Source organism: Cucumis melo, chromosome 12, assembly GCF_025177605.1.
Source record: "Cucumis melo cultivar AY chromosome 12, USDA_Cmelo_AY_1.0, whole genome shotgun sequence".
Taxonomy (NCBI): domain Eukaryota; kingdom Viridiplantae; phylum Streptophyta; class Magnoliopsida; order Cucurbitales; family Cucurbitaceae; genus Cucumis; species Cucumis melo.
The window spans coordinates 23,452,471-23,468,425 of record NC_066868.1 but is presented as its reverse complement, the minus strand read 5'-3'; the positions used below and the strand labels follow the sequence as shown (position 1 = coordinate 23,468,425).

At 32.8% G+C, this 15,955-nt stretch overlaps 3 protein-coding genes across 3 annotated transcripts; 2 read left to right on the top strand and 1 right to left on the bottom strand.

The window, feature by feature from the left end:
- The first annotated feature begins 3,469 nt into the window (after positions 1-3,469).
- Positions 3,470-5,179, top strand: LOC103486768 (pentatricopeptide repeat-containing protein At1g28690, mitochondrial). The gene has a single exon (XM_051080579.1). The coding sequence runs from the start codon at positions 3,470-3,472 to the stop codon at positions 5,039-5,041; it is 1,572 nt and encodes a 523-aa protein (XP_050936536.1). The 3' UTR covers positions 5,042-5,179.
- A 294-nt stretch (positions 5,180-5,473) lies between these two features.
- Positions 5,474-6,152, top strand: LOC103486760 (signaling peptide TAXIMIN 1-like). The gene is made up of 2 exons (XM_008444829.3): positions 5,474-5,592; positions 5,706-6,152. Exons 1-2 carry the CDS (start codon positions 5,474-5,476, stop codon positions 5,827-5,829), a joined length of 243 nt encoding a protein of 80 aa, XP_008443051.1. The 3' UTR covers positions 5,830-6,152.
- A 1,013-nt stretch (positions 6,153-7,165) lies between these two features.
- LOC103486775 (protein trichome birefringence-like 37) lies at positions 7,166-13,108 on the bottom strand. Its single transcript, XM_008444852.3, has 5 exons — positions 11,531-13,108; positions 11,199-11,370; positions 8,661-8,836; positions 8,401-8,559; positions 7,166-7,780 (listed from the first exon to the last, which is right to left on the bottom strand). Exons 1-5 carry the CDS (start codon positions 11,851-11,853, stop codon positions 7,486-7,488), a joined length of 1,125 nt encoding a protein of 374 aa, XP_008443074.2. The 5' UTR covers positions 11,854-13,108; the 3' UTR covers positions 7,166-7,485.
- Positions 13,109-15,955: the final 2,847 nt, after the last annotated feature.

Genomic DNA, 15,955 nt, shown 5'->3' with positions numbered 1-15,955 from the left:
ATTACACTTACAAGTATGTCTGTTTTACATCAAGATCAATTGTTGTTTAGAAAACCGTGCAAATCAAAGAGTTCATGTTATCATAACGAGATGGATTGGACAGAACAAAATGCTTAACAACGATGCTCATTCTATGGTCAACTTGGTTATTACCAATGAAAGTTTACTTTGTCAAGGAGACAGATACCTGATAATTACAAATCTTTGTGTACTAAAAAAATTTTTGTTGTAAATATTCAATATTAGAATGTTTGTTACTATGAATGGTAAATAATTTATATTTAATTAAAATTAACTTTTACTTTTTCTTTATTCTATTCTCAATGCTACAAATAAATTATTTTTATGTAAATAATGACATTAAACCTAAGATTAATCGATCTGAGCATTTTATATGATCAGAATATTCATCGAATACGCTCGCGATAAACAGTAGACGACATGAGACAGTTGTCTATCGTACTATCCTACTACACCATAACATGCTTTTACTGATACGTGTTTCAGGATTTTATTGGATTGACAGATTGGGATTCGTCCAGTTAGACTAACATCTCATTACTGCACTTGTTAAAAAATGGAGACTACAGACGCATACATTTCACATGTCGGTTGGAGAGTGCACAGTTACGATGTAGGATGTGGAAGTTTGAGTAGGATTGTCTGTTGATGGCAAATCTTTTATCGGTTAGAGATATGATGATTGATTGCATGTTACCAAGTGTTACTTTGTGTGACCCCACCTCTTGAACAAATTATAGATTTGAAATTGAGTTTAACGTGGTTAGGGGCAGAGTTTCCTGGATTGGTTGACAATGCCGACGAGAAAACTATCACAAGATATGTACTAGTATATATTTTATAGTTGATGGGTGGGAGTATGTTCACTGATAAATTAACTTGTATGTTCACTGAATGTTTCATATCATTCTTCTTAGCTAATCTACACCATATGGGGTGATATTCTTGGGATGAAGCATGTATAGACAGTCAAGATATCTAAATAAAGTATTCGTGAAATTGTTGGATCCAAATATGGGCTTGGAAACAATTCTCAATAGTGGCTCCACAACTTTTACATGTCAATGCTCATCAATTACATAGTCGAGCTTATGGTTCAAGGTATACTATTTCAATTTATTTTAGATTAACAATAACCTTTTATACGTAGTACATTTTTAAATCTAAAATATTAGTTGAAGAATACAGATGAAGAAATCAATTTTGTGTAGTCGTGTCGTCTACACATGTAGTCTTCCAGTGTAGGTACATGTTTGATCTTCAATCTAATCAAGTACGTCGTCCTAAACTTGAATTTTAAGTTATATATTATTTGTTTCATACAATATGTTGTGTTGTAGATTATCTAAGAGTCGTACAAAGCTGTCATAGATAGTTTGCTACATTTCAGTACAAACGATCACAATATATGGTGGACGATTAGTCCTCTCACATGTTTTCACATTGGTGAGTGCTATCATCTTGACAGAATATTTAGATAGTTTGGTCTTCAACAAAATGTTCTACATGGTTGTAATCCTAAACCACGGTTGCACCACATTAACCTGAGGACTACTGGTCAGATAAATAGAGTTTCTTATTTAGTGATGGAATGATTAAATCGCAGAAGGTTTACTATTACGGAACTTACAATTAGGCATTTTGATATAGAGTAGCATTGAACACCGTGCCTCGTAAGCACTCGGATGGTTTTTAGGACCCATCCGTGCAAATCACCCTAGCCTCCATCTTTTTCCCCAAGTCCGACCTCTTCCCTTTGCTTAGTGCTTTCCTCCTCCTCCGGCGATCACCGGACATATGCGCGCCCACATCTTCAGCGTTTTCAACAGCGGCGAAAAAACTCCGCACCTGCAGACGTTCAGCCTCCATGAATCAGCGACAACGTGGGTCTCTTTGTCCCAGTAGTTGCGTTGGCCATCTCCTTCACGGGCATATTTGTGATGGCAACTCGAATTCACGACGACGAAACCCACGAATTTGACTTGCATTGTTTCATCTCCGTTTGAGACTTCAGCGTGAACAGCTGCATCACGTTTTGGACGACGGGGTGTGTCTTATAGCAGCGCTTTTGGCTTCGGGGTAAGCTTTAGACTGTTACCCACTCTCCAAGGCTTCAAATTAGTGGGGTGCCTATTACGTTTAAGGTCCAATTCTGCAACTTCAGACACCAACGAGCAAGGTAAGGATTGTTGTTTTGATTCTTATTCGGATTAGATTATTAGTCTTTGGAATTTTATGCGGTTATGTTTTGGTAAATTTAGAAGTGTTCCATTGAGGTCCTGTAAGTTTGAACACATTTTGGACTATGTCGAACTCAGAATAAAGTATGTTAGATCAGGAAGTTTTCTGTTTTTAGTTTGCACTCTTTCTTTCAGACTGATCGATTAATGTTTATGGTTGTTTTTGGGTAAGGACATCCCTGTTGAACATCTCTCGATTTCTATTAAGGTTTTCCAATTGAGTTTTAGTTTGTAAAATTTATCTTGATTGTTTAGACCTTTCGAGGAAGCTGACATTTGTATAGCTTTTGTTTTGGTTACTTATGAAAACTTTTGAAAGATCTGAATGGTTTGATTTGATGAATTTTTTCGGTGAGATTGCTATTTGAAACTACTTGTTTTGTTTCAAATGTTTTTGAACAACTCAATAGGTATTGTCTGGATAAGCCAATTTTGTTTTGGGGTTGTATGCTTAGTTTGTTGTAGTCAAATGTGGAAATTGTTGGTATATGATATATTTGAAACTTGTTTGTGAGAACACGGTATGACATTCCTTTGGAATGAAGAATGTGTGTGTTGCAACTTGCACTCACATGATCTCACACTTTAATAGTTGACTGTTGTTTTGGTCGGTTGCTAATCAACATCACTGAATGAATGAATGAGTGGTGTTATTGACAACTGACGAGTATCGACGTATGTTGGGTACTAGAACTATGCTTCTTTCTCACTCTCTTAAACAAAAGTGTTGATAGACTGAGGTTAACGAGATCGAAAGTATTGAAGTATTGAAAAATTTGTTTTAGGAAAGTATGAATGTTCTATTTTGCCTTTCTAAAGTGTTTTAGATGAATGATTGGGTGATAGTTCTAAGAGAAGTCAAGTTTGGTGTTCTACCGCAGGACATCAATGGATGTTTATCTTATGATGTTATAGTTTGATTTACAAATTGTTTGTAATAACTTGCTTCTGCAGATTTGTGTAAGTTGTAGAAGTTTATAATGGTTATGTTTTTTGTATTTTTGTTGTAATAGTTGTATTGGAAAACACGGGATGTTACAGCTGGTATCGGAGCAATGGTTTAAAGTTATATAAACTCTAGGGACATGACGTAAGGTTAACCAATTGGTATACAAGTTCATGTAAGAATATTATGTTTGGAGTTGGGAAAAACCAGAACAATATTTGAAAGACTGGAATTGAGTGATAGTAACAGGTGTCATGGAAAAATGAAAAATGGCAGATTTACATCAGTTACACACCGTGTATTCTCATCACTGAGTGACTATGTTCCCTCCTTTGCTCCAATCCAAACTTCGAACCAAACATCCACTTCTCTGTCATCAGCTCTACAACATTACATCAATTCAGATGACCCTTCTCATGGCCTAAAGATTCATGCCCATATTCTCAAAACTGGCTTCATACCCAATACAAATATCTCCATTAAGCTCCTCATATTGCACCTGAAATGTAAGTCATTAAAGTTTGCACGCCAGGTGTTCGATGCATTGCCTCAAAAGACTCTTTCTGCTTACAATTACATGATTGGTGGGTACATAAAGATGGGAAAAGTACCAGAATCTCTTCCTCTCGTACGTGAGCTCATTTTTTCAGGTGAAAAGCCTGATGGGTTTACATTTTCAATGCTTTTAAAGGCATCTACACTTGCACATGAGGACTTTCTACCGCATAGTTTAGGACGAGTGGTTCATGCTCAGATATTGAAGTCAAATGTCCCACCAGATGATGTACTTTACACAGCACTTATTGACTCATGTATTAAGAACGGTGACATATATTTTGCTAGGATGGTGTTTGATTTGATGTTGAAAAAGAATGTGATATGTTCAACATCAATGATTTCAGGATATATGAATCAGGGGTTGGTGAACGATGCTGAAGAAATTTTTAGCAAGACTGTTGAAAAGGATATAGTTGTATTCAATGCAATGATTGAAGGTTATAGTAAAACACATGAACATGCCAGGAAATCGTTTGAGGTTTACATTGACATGCAACGTATGTGTTTTTCACCAAATATTTCAACATTTTCCAGTGTGATTGGTGCTTGTTCAGTGTTGGCAGCACTTGAAGCAGGACAACAGATCCAATGTCAACTTATGAAGACTAAATTCTTCACAGATATTAGAATGGGAAGTGCTCTTATAGACATGTACTCCAAATGTGGCAGAACAGACGACGCTCGTCAAGTGTTTGATCAAATGCGAGAAAGAAACGTCTTCTCATGGACATCTATGATAGATGGATATGGTAAAAATGGATACCCAAGTGAAGCACTTAAGCTCTTTTGCATTATGCAAGAGAAACACCAGATTCAGCCAAACTTAGTTACCTTTCTTAGCGCTCTCTCAGCTTGTGCACATGGAGGGCTAGTAGAGGAAGGCTGGGAAATTTTTGAAAGCATGGAGAGAGACTACTCATTGAAACCGAAAATGGAGCATTATGCATGTATGGTTGATCTGCTGGGGCGTGCAGGAAGTTTACTTCAGGCATGGGAATTCGTTATGCAAATGCCTGAGACTCCTAATTCTGATGTATGGGCAGCTCTACTAAGCTCAGCCAAGCTTCATGGCAATGTTGAAATGGCCTGCACGGCTGCCAATGAACTATTTAAGCTGAATGCCAACAGTCGACCAGGGGCTTATGTGGCATTGTCTAATACTTTTGCAGAAGCTGGGAAATGGAACAATGTTAGTGAACTTAGAGAGATTATGAAGATAAAAAGAGTTAAATGTAAAGGTAGCAGCTGGTTTGGGGCTGGTGATGGTAGCTTATGACATTGTTTGTTTGGTCAAAGAAGTGCTTAAAAGTCGATAACTAACGATGAATATTGTAGGATATTGCTATTATCCCTGAAGAACATCACCAACACAACAAGGGTTGACAATGTCATTGTCAAGCCATTCATGTTTGAACTTTTCTTCCTTCAGGCATTAGGCATACTATTATATTGTCCAATTTTTTAAATATCAAAAAGGCAGGTTGGCCAGGCCGGTAAAATAAGATTCATTGAGAAACGATGTTGGGTCATGCTTATAATTGTCTATAATGGCGTTCATTCCAATGAGGAGCACTAGAATTGCTATAAATTATAGTACAAAAGTGATAACATTGGGCATGACGATCTTCAGGTTCCAGTTGAATGCTTATTCGTCAACCTTCCTAGTTATAGTCTAAATGAAGAACAACAGATTAGCTTATAATTAACCATGTGTTGCTGCTGTTCTGAGAAATGTAACTGCAGGCCTCTCGGCTTTCTTCTTGGCTTGCCGTTTGCCTTTCTCTCCATTTTTGTTGGCTTCGTTGGTGTTGTTATTTGGATAGTTGGGTTAGTATTGTACTTGTGTATGTTGAATATCTTTCTCTTTCTATAACTATTTCATTTCTGGTCTTTTGTTTTATAAGTTTCGCCAATTCATTTGTTTTTATTTGGCTTTGCAGATCGGTTCTGAGTTGCATATGTCCTTGCTGCTTTTGTGTGACTGTGGTAATTGAGTTCGCATTGGCTTTGATCAATGCTCCAATTCTAGTCATGAAATGGTTCACCTCCAAAATCCCATGTTAGGATCTTTTTGCTTGAAGATTATACAACAAATATTTATCCAATCTCTATCAGATAATACTGACTTGATTGTTGAAACCAAGCTTGTTCAACAAATCGAAGGCATTAGTTGCCATTATTCATAGGTAGTGATGTTTAAGAGTTTTTTTTCTTGGGCCACATTCTTGTTTCTTAGTTTATAAAGCGTATGAATAGAAAACATAGCATTTGATGACAAATTATGTATCTTGTTTATCATCATCCAAGGCGTCAGATTCGCATTTCAAGTACATCAAATAAATTATTCCATTTCCATCATGAGTACTACGTACAGAATTTCAACACAACCATTAGTAAAAGCCTCTTTTATCTTCTTGATCTTGATGATTGAAAAGTGAAATACAACATCTTTAACGCAAAATGTCGCAAAGCACACACAATGTTGCAACAAGTTGAATAACAAATCAAACAAATGCATTAGGTTCCTCTACGTGAGAATCCCTTCCACCAAAACTCAGTTTCACATCGAGATAAGAACACCTCAATACAAGTGTACAATTCTATGAGTTATTGGTCTCACTTCGCACTATTTTCTTAAACGCGAAACTATACCAATTGTATAATTGAAAGGTAGCAACCATAATCAAAGTAAAACATAAAAAAACATAGCAGCTTCTTTTGAAAAGAAAACAAAAATAGACCAAGATCTTTTCTGACACCAGAAGGAAATAGTCGATTGTCCATTGTTAATCATCGGTCATTGTATGCAAACATGTTAATAGTTTGCACCAACCTCTGATTCACAATTTCTTTTGTCTTTCATTTTGTTGTTGATATATACTTCGAATTTGCATTAAGTCGATCAATCAAATTGAAATTTATTACAATCATACAAAATCATTCTCTAGCTTTTGTACCACTCATGTCATATATTCTCACTCTTAAACTAGAGAATACAAAAGAGAATTTAACTAGAGTTAGCATCCTAAATTTAAGTGTTTTGAACTACTAGCTTTTGTACCACTCATGTCATATATTCTCACTCTTAAACTAGAGAATACAAAAGAGAATTTAACTAGAGTTAGCATCCTAAATTTAAGTGTTTTGAACTAGGATAATCTGAAACTGAAGTATGGGTTCTTTTTGTGGTCCTGTCTATTACTTGCTTAAACTTTTTCAATATGAAACAACTATCCTTCTAATATTTTACCAGAACTAAACACGTAGAAAGTTTCGAGTTAGAAATTTATGACGTGATTGAATTAGAGTTCGAAAAGCTTTCAAGTTCAAAAATACATCTTCCGAATCCAAGTGAATGCAAGACAACGTTGAAGATTATAACATCAAACAAAGACGGCTGTTTCACACAAATAAATTCATGAAACCAAATCATTTGACAATTTGCTTCACTGAGAAACAAGATTACAGCACTATCCATCAAATCAAAATGTAAAACTAAATGGGTACAAGGCCGTTGAATGAATAAACCAGAAGTTCATTCCTAAACCTGTAAAATTCAATTATATCAATTGTGTTGCTCCTATTATCTGTACCATCCAATGAGTATTCAATAATAACAATTGTTACCTGTTCTGTTCCTTATTTTCTTTTGTAAAGAAAGAAAAAAAGAGTTGTCTCTGAAATTTTGACAGAAAACTCAAAGTAAGTTTATTTGAATCTTCACATGGTCAAGAGAGCAGCATACATGAGCTGATTCCATGTATCAGGCAATCCAGGAAGGCACCAGTGACTGCAATCTGTCCCAGAATGCTCTCCGCTATAACCGGCGGGATGGGCATCTTTTCGTAGTTGAGAGAGCGTGGTGATGTCAAGCAAGTAAACAGGTACTTTTATTCTACTCAATACTCTATTTACAACATCTACTGCTGGTGGGGCTCCTCCTGGATACATTGATCCAGCTAACGGTTCACTCTCTCCATTGCAATTCTTTTTTGGCTGATTCCATTCCTTTCCCCTGTCTCATAACAGTTCAACTTGAACATGATGACAAAGCAACAAAATATTTGAAACCAATCTAAAGCTTAAGCTTCTTTGTTTGCTGTTTAACACAATGATGTATAAGATAAATCACTTAAAAGGATTTAGTCACGGGTGGGCCAAAAAACTCCTTAGATCAATCAAGGAGTGAAGTTCGAAACTTTACTTCCTCACCTTTGATCTTTTTGGCCAAACACTTCTTTAAGAGACGTTTGGGGCCAAGAATGAGGTTGTTTAGTGTAAAGAGCTGATTAATCTTAGAGCTCACAATGCAAAGAGCTAGTAAGTCATGGGATTGATGTTTTTAATTATGAGACTCGCAAGTTCTTTGTATAAAAGAAGCAGTACTTCAGTTAATAACTCAACTGTCCCGACTCCTATTGGGTCAAACATGCTAAAAAGATACATCGAACTCAACTACAGGTTCCCTTGAATCAAGTGTTCGTCAATATCTTATCTAGGGCATGTATAGGAATGAAAATATGACAATATCTTATTCCCAATTAGTTAGGAAATTAAACTAAGGTGTTGTCATGAATCCTTAGAACAATTTACTAGAGATTGATTATAAATGATCAATGATGAAGCTTCACTTACAAATAGTGGGTAGGTGAGATTCCTTGGAAGAAGACCTTTGTTTTTGTAGGATCAACATTAAGGTCAACCCATCTGCCCCATGTCGTCAATCCCTTGTAAAATGCTACCAAACGGTCCATGTCTTGATACCGTGTGGCCCCGTCTTGTATAAGATCCCACCTGCAAATTACATGACACTCCTCTGTTATGTCTCTTCATACAAAAAATATTCTCATGAAGATAAATTTATAGTATAAACAAAAGTCGTATGGTAGGCCTACGCTTGAGAGTCTCCTTTGTGGGTCCACCAATGCCAAGAGTTGAAAACCAAAACGTCCATCCCTAGCCATGCCTTTCCAGCTTGGATGGAGTCTAGTTTTAGGACTCGACCAACGTCCTCTTTCACTATGTCCACAAGATATGGCGTCCGATATAGAAGCAATGTTACCCCATAGTCCTGTTCATACACAATGTATCTTTACGTTATTAATAGTTCTCCCCAGCATTTTATATATCATACATTTTGTCCATCATTATAGCTCTTGTTTCGTAACCATTTTTCTTTTTTATTTTGAAAAATCAAACTTATTTTCTCTCAATTTTTTTTTAGTGATTTGCATCTTTTTTTTAAGTATAATATTTATATTATTCTCAGCTAAATTCTAAAAACAAATTTTAGAAAAAGGTGGAACGTTCACAGTTAACGAGATCATGATGATTTTGTTTGAAACATGAGAGAAGGAATGGAAAAGGAGAGGGAATTTTTATTTTCTGCTTATAAAGTAGATCCTGTCAATCTCAATCTCATACAATTGGATTCAAAACTTGAATACACTCATTATAAAAATACTCAGAGATCGATCGGCAAATAAATTAATGTTAACAGCATGCAGAATTTTGTTTCACAACCATAAAGTAACAATGAACACAAAACAAATTAAATTATGTCCTGACACAATGAAAAATTATTTAACTACTCAGAATGTCTGGACCATAAAATTATCCTTTGATTCTCCACTTGGTTCATTCTTTCAGATAATAAAATTAAGTTTACAATGAAAATTTATGAAAAAATATTAATTAATTAAAAATTATTCTATTTTTAAATTAATTAATTGACATTAACACTTAAAACTTAACAACTAAATAAAACCTACTGAAAACACCAAATTCATAAGATTTTGAAAACGTAGACCCTAAAGTAAGTCTTTAAAAGCTAAAAAAATTTCAAATTTTGACTAAAATTTTAACAAAAGTGTTTTTCTTAACAAAAGTGAAAGCTATAATTAAAAATTTGAAGAAAAAAAAAAAAAAGAAAAACCCATACATCAATTTCAAAAACAAAAAATAGTATATACATATATATATATATAAATGAAGAAAGGCTTATCCGACATGTCGGCATAATGGCCACCGTCAGCGAGTTTAGGCCAAAATCGGCGATAACAGGCTGTCAGTGCATTGGTTTGGGCCACGTAATACACGTGGCCACCGAAATTGCCACTCTCCTGGTGGGCCATAACCCAAAAATAATTTTGGTTTAAAATTTTAAAATAAGAAAACATAATGTTACAAAAAAAGAAAAAAAAAAAAAGAAAGAATAAAATGATGCATTTGGTTGATGTCCCAATGAAAATGAAAAGATTCTCAACCTTGTATTAAAATTTATAAATGAGAATACTTTTTTGATCATTGGACACAGATTCTCTGTCTAATAAATGTTTCGATTTCAAACCTCTCCAATCTATGACCAAATTTAATACTTTACATAAATGCAACTTCCCAAACTTTTGCTCATTACAAAATCAGTTATTATCATCTCCATCCTTCAATCCTCAATTCGGTTATTTTTACCAACAAAATTAAAAAGGTTTGTTGTTTGTTAGAGATATTACTTCTTTTTCTTTTCTTTTTTTTTTTCCTTCTTTTATTGTTATTTTCAATTGGTTATTTGTTGAGTGGAAAAAAAAATGCATAATTTTTAATTTTACAATGTAAGATTAAATTTAAAAAAAAAAAAAAAGTTAAATACTTGAAGTTTGTATATTTATGTCTTTTTAAATGTCTCATTTTAGTTTATTTATTGATTTTTTTTTATAAAAAGCTGTTATATATATCTGTATTTTTACTATAAATTTTGAGAACATAAAACTATTATTGTTCTTTTTATATTGAAATTAAAGGAGGCTAATCATTTGAAAGTATACTAATTTAAATTAAAAGATTTCGAAGAGAGTATTTGAAGCAATAAAATTATTACTAAATAGTATTAAGATTAAAATAAATTATTAAACATTAATTTAGGTAAGAAATAAATTACAAATTGATATGATCGTTAAATTGTAAATGTGTTAGTCTGGACATGTTTTTAGTATAATAAAATTATACCACACTAAATTACTATAATGGTTAAAATTAAATTATAAATTAGACCATTGAAATTAATATTTTAAATCTAAAAGGATCATTCTTTTTTTTTTATATAAAAAAAGAAAAAAAAACCTATAATTTGTCCACCAACTTTTTTAAATAAACAATTCAATTTTGATCAAGTAATTTCATTTTTTTACATTTTACATCTCCATTAGAAAAAAGTAAACTTACAACCTTATATCATAAACACATTTATTAGCGTATGTTAATCCTATGGGTCAAACAACTGTAAGAGTTAGCTATTATGATAAAGCCAATAGTTGAAAGCATGTTAATGCTTAAGTTGGATATGTTGTGTGTTAGGGACTAGGAAGTATGTGGTTTAAATTGTTTGAAAGAAATGTGGGGTGAATAAAACATAGGGAGGAAAAAAGTAGAGGGAAAACCTGAAAGACGACAGAGGAGATAGAGTCTCTTCTGAGGAAGCTTGTTTTGGCATCAGGCACCGACGCATGTAGCATACACGACAGCGATTCCCACATATTCAAACTCAGTGAGTCACCCACAAACATTATCTTTTTCCCACTCCATCTCTTCAAAACATCCACCCCGTCAAATCTGAAACAAAACCCCGAAACCGAATTCAAAATCCTTTTGTTCCCCCCAATTTCAGGAAAAGAATATATATATATATATATATATATTATCCCTTTTTCCCAACCCCATCATTAAACATCATTAAAAAGAAAAAAGTGAAATAAGAAATAAGGTAGTGGACCTTGGAAGGTTACATGAGTCGGGTCGCCAAGAGTACTTGAGGTAAAGGGAATCGGGTCGGCCATATTTTTGGCAGTCAAATTCGGAGTCTATGAAAGGGCATGAAGATGAATTGTAAAGAGGGAAAGATGGGTCAATAACCCATCTTCCTTGAAATAAATTACAACCATTTGCTTGCTTTCTTCCTTTCAACATGCTTCTTTTGTTGGGTTTTGCAGTTGCTGCTGCGGCTTCTGCTTGCTGCAGAAATGGCAACCATAAACTAGAAGCTTGAAGAAGAAGAAACAAAGCTAAAATCACTCTGCCCCAAAAACCAAAACCCATTTCTTGGGGGGGGGGGGATGGTGGAGAATATATGAGTTTGAATTTGAGATATATATGAATGTGAAGGTTTTCTGTTGTTTATATACGGAAGCTGTGGCAGCCGGAGGTGAGTGAGTGAGTGAATGAGGAGAGACAGAGAGATATGGAAAGACAGAGAGAGAGAGTTCACATGTTTTGGTAACGTGCGTTGGATAAAAATCATTGACATTTTTTCAACATTATTGGATTCAAAGATAGGATCCAGAAGAGAGAAAAAGAGAAAAAAACCCAATTAATTAAAGTAGTATTTGGTGTCCAGATATAGTATCTTTATACATTTGATTTTCTTTATCACGCTCAAAAGAAAGAATTAAAGCATTTTAAGAATGAGATAAATTACAATTGAAGTATATATTGAATGAGATATATATATATATATATATATATTCAAACTATGCACACTAAACAAAATAAAGAAAAACGTTTCAAAATTATATATCTACATCTTTTTGTTCAATAAAATTGGTGCAGTCAGAAGCAAATTAAAGGTGAAGTATTGCTTCTAATTAGTTATAAGGAAAAGAGGAAATAAGAGTTGATTGGAAGAAGAATTTTTAAATTGGTCCAATACAATAATTTTGGTTGAAATAAAGAAGTAAAAGACATAGGTCTGCATGGTCACGGGGGCATTTTACCCTAAACCTACCAATGCAAGTGAAGTCCCACACATGGCTTTCACACGTGACCCAATTTCTTCTCTTTACTATTTAAAATAGGATATATATATATATATATATATATATATATATATAACCTTAATGATATATGTAGCCCAAATATGTGTTTTCACAAAAACCACAACTCTTTGGTTGAATTACAATTTTAGAAAAGTTCAAAGAAGATTTAAAAAAGTTAATTCATCTCCATGTATAAATTTAAAATTTATGTCTAGGGAATCTTAGATGATTTAGTAAATCCATAAATTAAAAACAAAATAAGAAGAACTGTATTTAGTTCAAAATTTTAAAATGTATAAAGTCTATACCAATTTAATCAAATATGAAAATGAGTTGTGTAGGAAAATTAAATGAAGAAGATTTGTTTTGATATAAAGTGTATAGTTTTTGTTTATGAACATTTTAATAATGGCTTTATTGTGAATATTATTTTTAATTAGTGCGTGAAAATTTAGAAGATAATGGAAAGGAAATAAATAGAATAAAATAAGAAATAAAATAAAAAGATTAGTGTAGTGTGAAAGGAAAGATGAGAAGAAGAGAGGCTAAGTGACAAAACATTGTGGCATAGAAAGAGAGTATTTAAAATGCCAAATTATGATATCAAAAACTCACAAGTGGGGTTTAGCCTTTGCATTTTGCTTCCTCAACCTTCTAAACCTAATTTCACTCACCAAACAATCAAATGCCATCTTTCCATTTTCTTTCCTTTCAACTTCCAACATTGATCGTTGTTCGTCTTTTCTCGATAATTCAATAAATCAAACATGAACCTAACTCAACTATTATTCATAATTTTAAAGTATAAAATTAAAGGATCAAAAATCATCTTCAGTTGTCCAATTCACGTTATTGAAGGTGTTTGGTCCACTAACTTCATAATTTGATCTTTTTATACATTTCCATATTTATCAAAAGTTTCATTTTTTTTTCTATGTTTTACACATTTATTGGGCAACTCTTTATTCTAAACACAAACTTTCTTACTTTACTCTTGAATATGATTGACCAAAAAACTTAAATTTACGAGTGAAGACAAATTTAATATAATATCTAACATTTTCCTCAATTACTTCGTCGTTGTATCGCATAAAGCTTGCATATTTTAGTTTTAAGAAAAAGAAAAAAGAAAATAGTAGCTTTCGATAAGAACAGATGGAAGCGGAAAGAAAAGGAAAGTATAGCTTTTGGAGTTTGTTAAACAAAATAATTCTTCTCAATTATGATTTAGGTTTGCAAATTGCAAAGAAGGGGCCCATTAATTATTGCTAAAGGTTTCACCTTCTTCTTTTAAATCCAATGATTATGAATAACCAACCATTAATTATCCTATAACCTGAATGCTTTAATTACCCTTTGTCTTCTAATTGGTAATTGTTTTGTAATTATCTTTTAGTACTACAAACGAAGGGTTGGACATTTGAACCAATAACTTCTTGGTTCTCTAACATTAGAAATAGATTTTAATTTTTCCCAATTAAATACTTAATTATATACATATTATTCCTGTTCTGATCCCATCTTCCAAAGGAAAAAAAAAAAAGAAAAAGAAAAAGAAACAAGAAGTCACAAGCCAACTCTTCAAGTCCAATACATGTTACAAAATTAAAGTGTCTTTCAACTGAGTTTTTGAGTAAGCTTTGAATATAACCAACTATTCCTCAAATATTTCAAAAGAAAGAAACAATACAATTACAAAATCAATATTCACACTAAATAATGTAATGTAGCATTCATATATTTGTAGCACCAATTAATAATGTAGAGTCACATCAGTACCTACTCTAAACTGAGGCAATTAGGATCTCTTATATATAGGATTTACAATGTATAATCCCATACATAATTATTTGTTTAGATTTGCATAAAGAGAATCTTAGCTAGCAACCAAACTTGCACTCCAAAATGTATTTTTTAATCAACAAATCAAGATAAAGACAGAAGAAGAAGCCAAATTCACCTATTTGAAAAATAAAAGTTTGAACAGTTTAATTAGAAAGGAAAAAGGATGTAAAGATAAAATATTACATGTTAAAGAGACAAAGCAAAAGTACTTTATATTATAGTCCAAAGGAGGATGGACAATAAATTTATTGTATGTATGCTTTCCAATTATCTATATTCACACAATACTTATACTTTTACAACAACTAATATCTACAAAACAAATTGTATACCGTGAACATAAGAAAATATCGTTAGAGAGTATGATAGTCCGATTGAAGGAATATTGGTGGGGTGGGAGGGAGTGGGGCAGGCAATTGAAGAGTCAACCCCCTCCCCCAACAAACAAAGGGTGGGTTGCAGTTGTATTGTAGAAAAGGAAATGGTGAAAGGTCCACTAGACATGGCCAAATTGCACATTCCCCAAAGTAGTTTAGAGATGTCAATCATAGAGTACATTTCTTAATCATGGTTTGGATTCTTCTCTTCAAATTTAGCCTCTCTCATGTGGGTCTCCTATGGTAGGCCTTCTTTTTCAGTGGGTCAAGTTTCTCAGTTTAAAACAAAACTAGTAATAGAGATTGTACAATGGAAATTTGAATTGATTCATTTAGAAATTTTCGTATGAACGTAATTATTCTTTTTACAAAAAGGAACAAATTTAAAGAGGATTATTGAAAAATTGGACCGTTTATATGCAAAATGAAAATGATTATGTGATCTAATGCGTTGGCTTTTGTTTGGATGATAAAAAAAAATGAATGTTTTTTTCCATTTTCGGAATATGACTATGCGTCTACGAAAATGGTAGAGAAATTGATGAATCATCTTTGTTTTGAATTTTTTTTCTTTTTTTAATTTGGAAAGGAAGATACAAAGCTCAATAAAGGTGAAAACCTTACCCTAACTCTTGAGATAATCCATGAAAAGGGATTTTTATTAGGTTAATGCTAGGCATTTTTTCCTATTTTGAAAAGATGAATACAACCCTAAGAAGAAATAATACATTTACTTCTTTTTTTCATTATCATGAAAAACATTTTTCATATTTTGAATAACACATTTACTTCTTCATTAGGTTTAATGTATTTTTCCTATTTTGAGAAGATGGGTACAACCATTAAGAAAAATCACACATTTACTTACTGTCTTTTTGTTACTAAAAAAGTTGTATGTCTTTAGATATCAGAAAGATATTTATGATAATTAATAAAGTGAGGGTCAAATATTTTTTAAATTTTATATTAAATAGTGTATTTTAAAATGTCGTTTGACTTTTTTTCTTTCTCATATTCATGTTAGACATTTTTCTTATTCCAAAAAGATGGTATAATTATCGGGAGAAATCATACATTTACTTTTCTTGTTGTTACTTAAAAAAATAAAAAAAAAGATACTTATTGATCAAATAAATGGATAACTAAATATGATTATAAAAGTAT

What these genes read in the sequence shown, in the direction of transcription:
- LOC103486768 (XM_051080579.1), top strand. Translation starts at nt 3,470, where the DNA reads ATGAAAAATGGCAGATTTACATCAGTTACACACCGTGTATTCTCATCA.
- LOC103486760 (XM_008444829.3), top strand. Translation starts at nt 5,474, where the DNA reads ATGTGTTGCTGCTGTTCTGAGAAATGTAACTGCAGGCCTCTCGGCTTT. An exon ending in GTTGTTATTTGGATAGTTGG is followed by an intron (nt 5,593 to 5,705) that starts GTTAGTATTGTA and finishes TTGGCTTTGCAG; the next exon opens with ATCGGTTCTGAGTTGCATAT.
- LOC103486775 (XM_008444852.3), bottom strand. Translation starts at nt 11,853, where the DNA reads ATGGGTTTTGGTTTTTGGGGCAGAGTGATTTTAGCTTTGTTTCTTCTT. An exon ending in GACTCATGTAACCTTCCAAG is followed by an intron (nt 11,371 to 11,530) that starts GTCCACTACCTT and finishes GTTTTGTTTCAG; the next exon opens with ATTTGACGGGGTGGATGTTT. An exon ending in ATCTCACCTACCCACTATTT is followed by an intron (nt 7,781 to 8,400) that starts GTAAGTGAAGCT and finishes GTTATGAGACAG; the next exon opens with GGGAAAGGAATGGAATCAGC.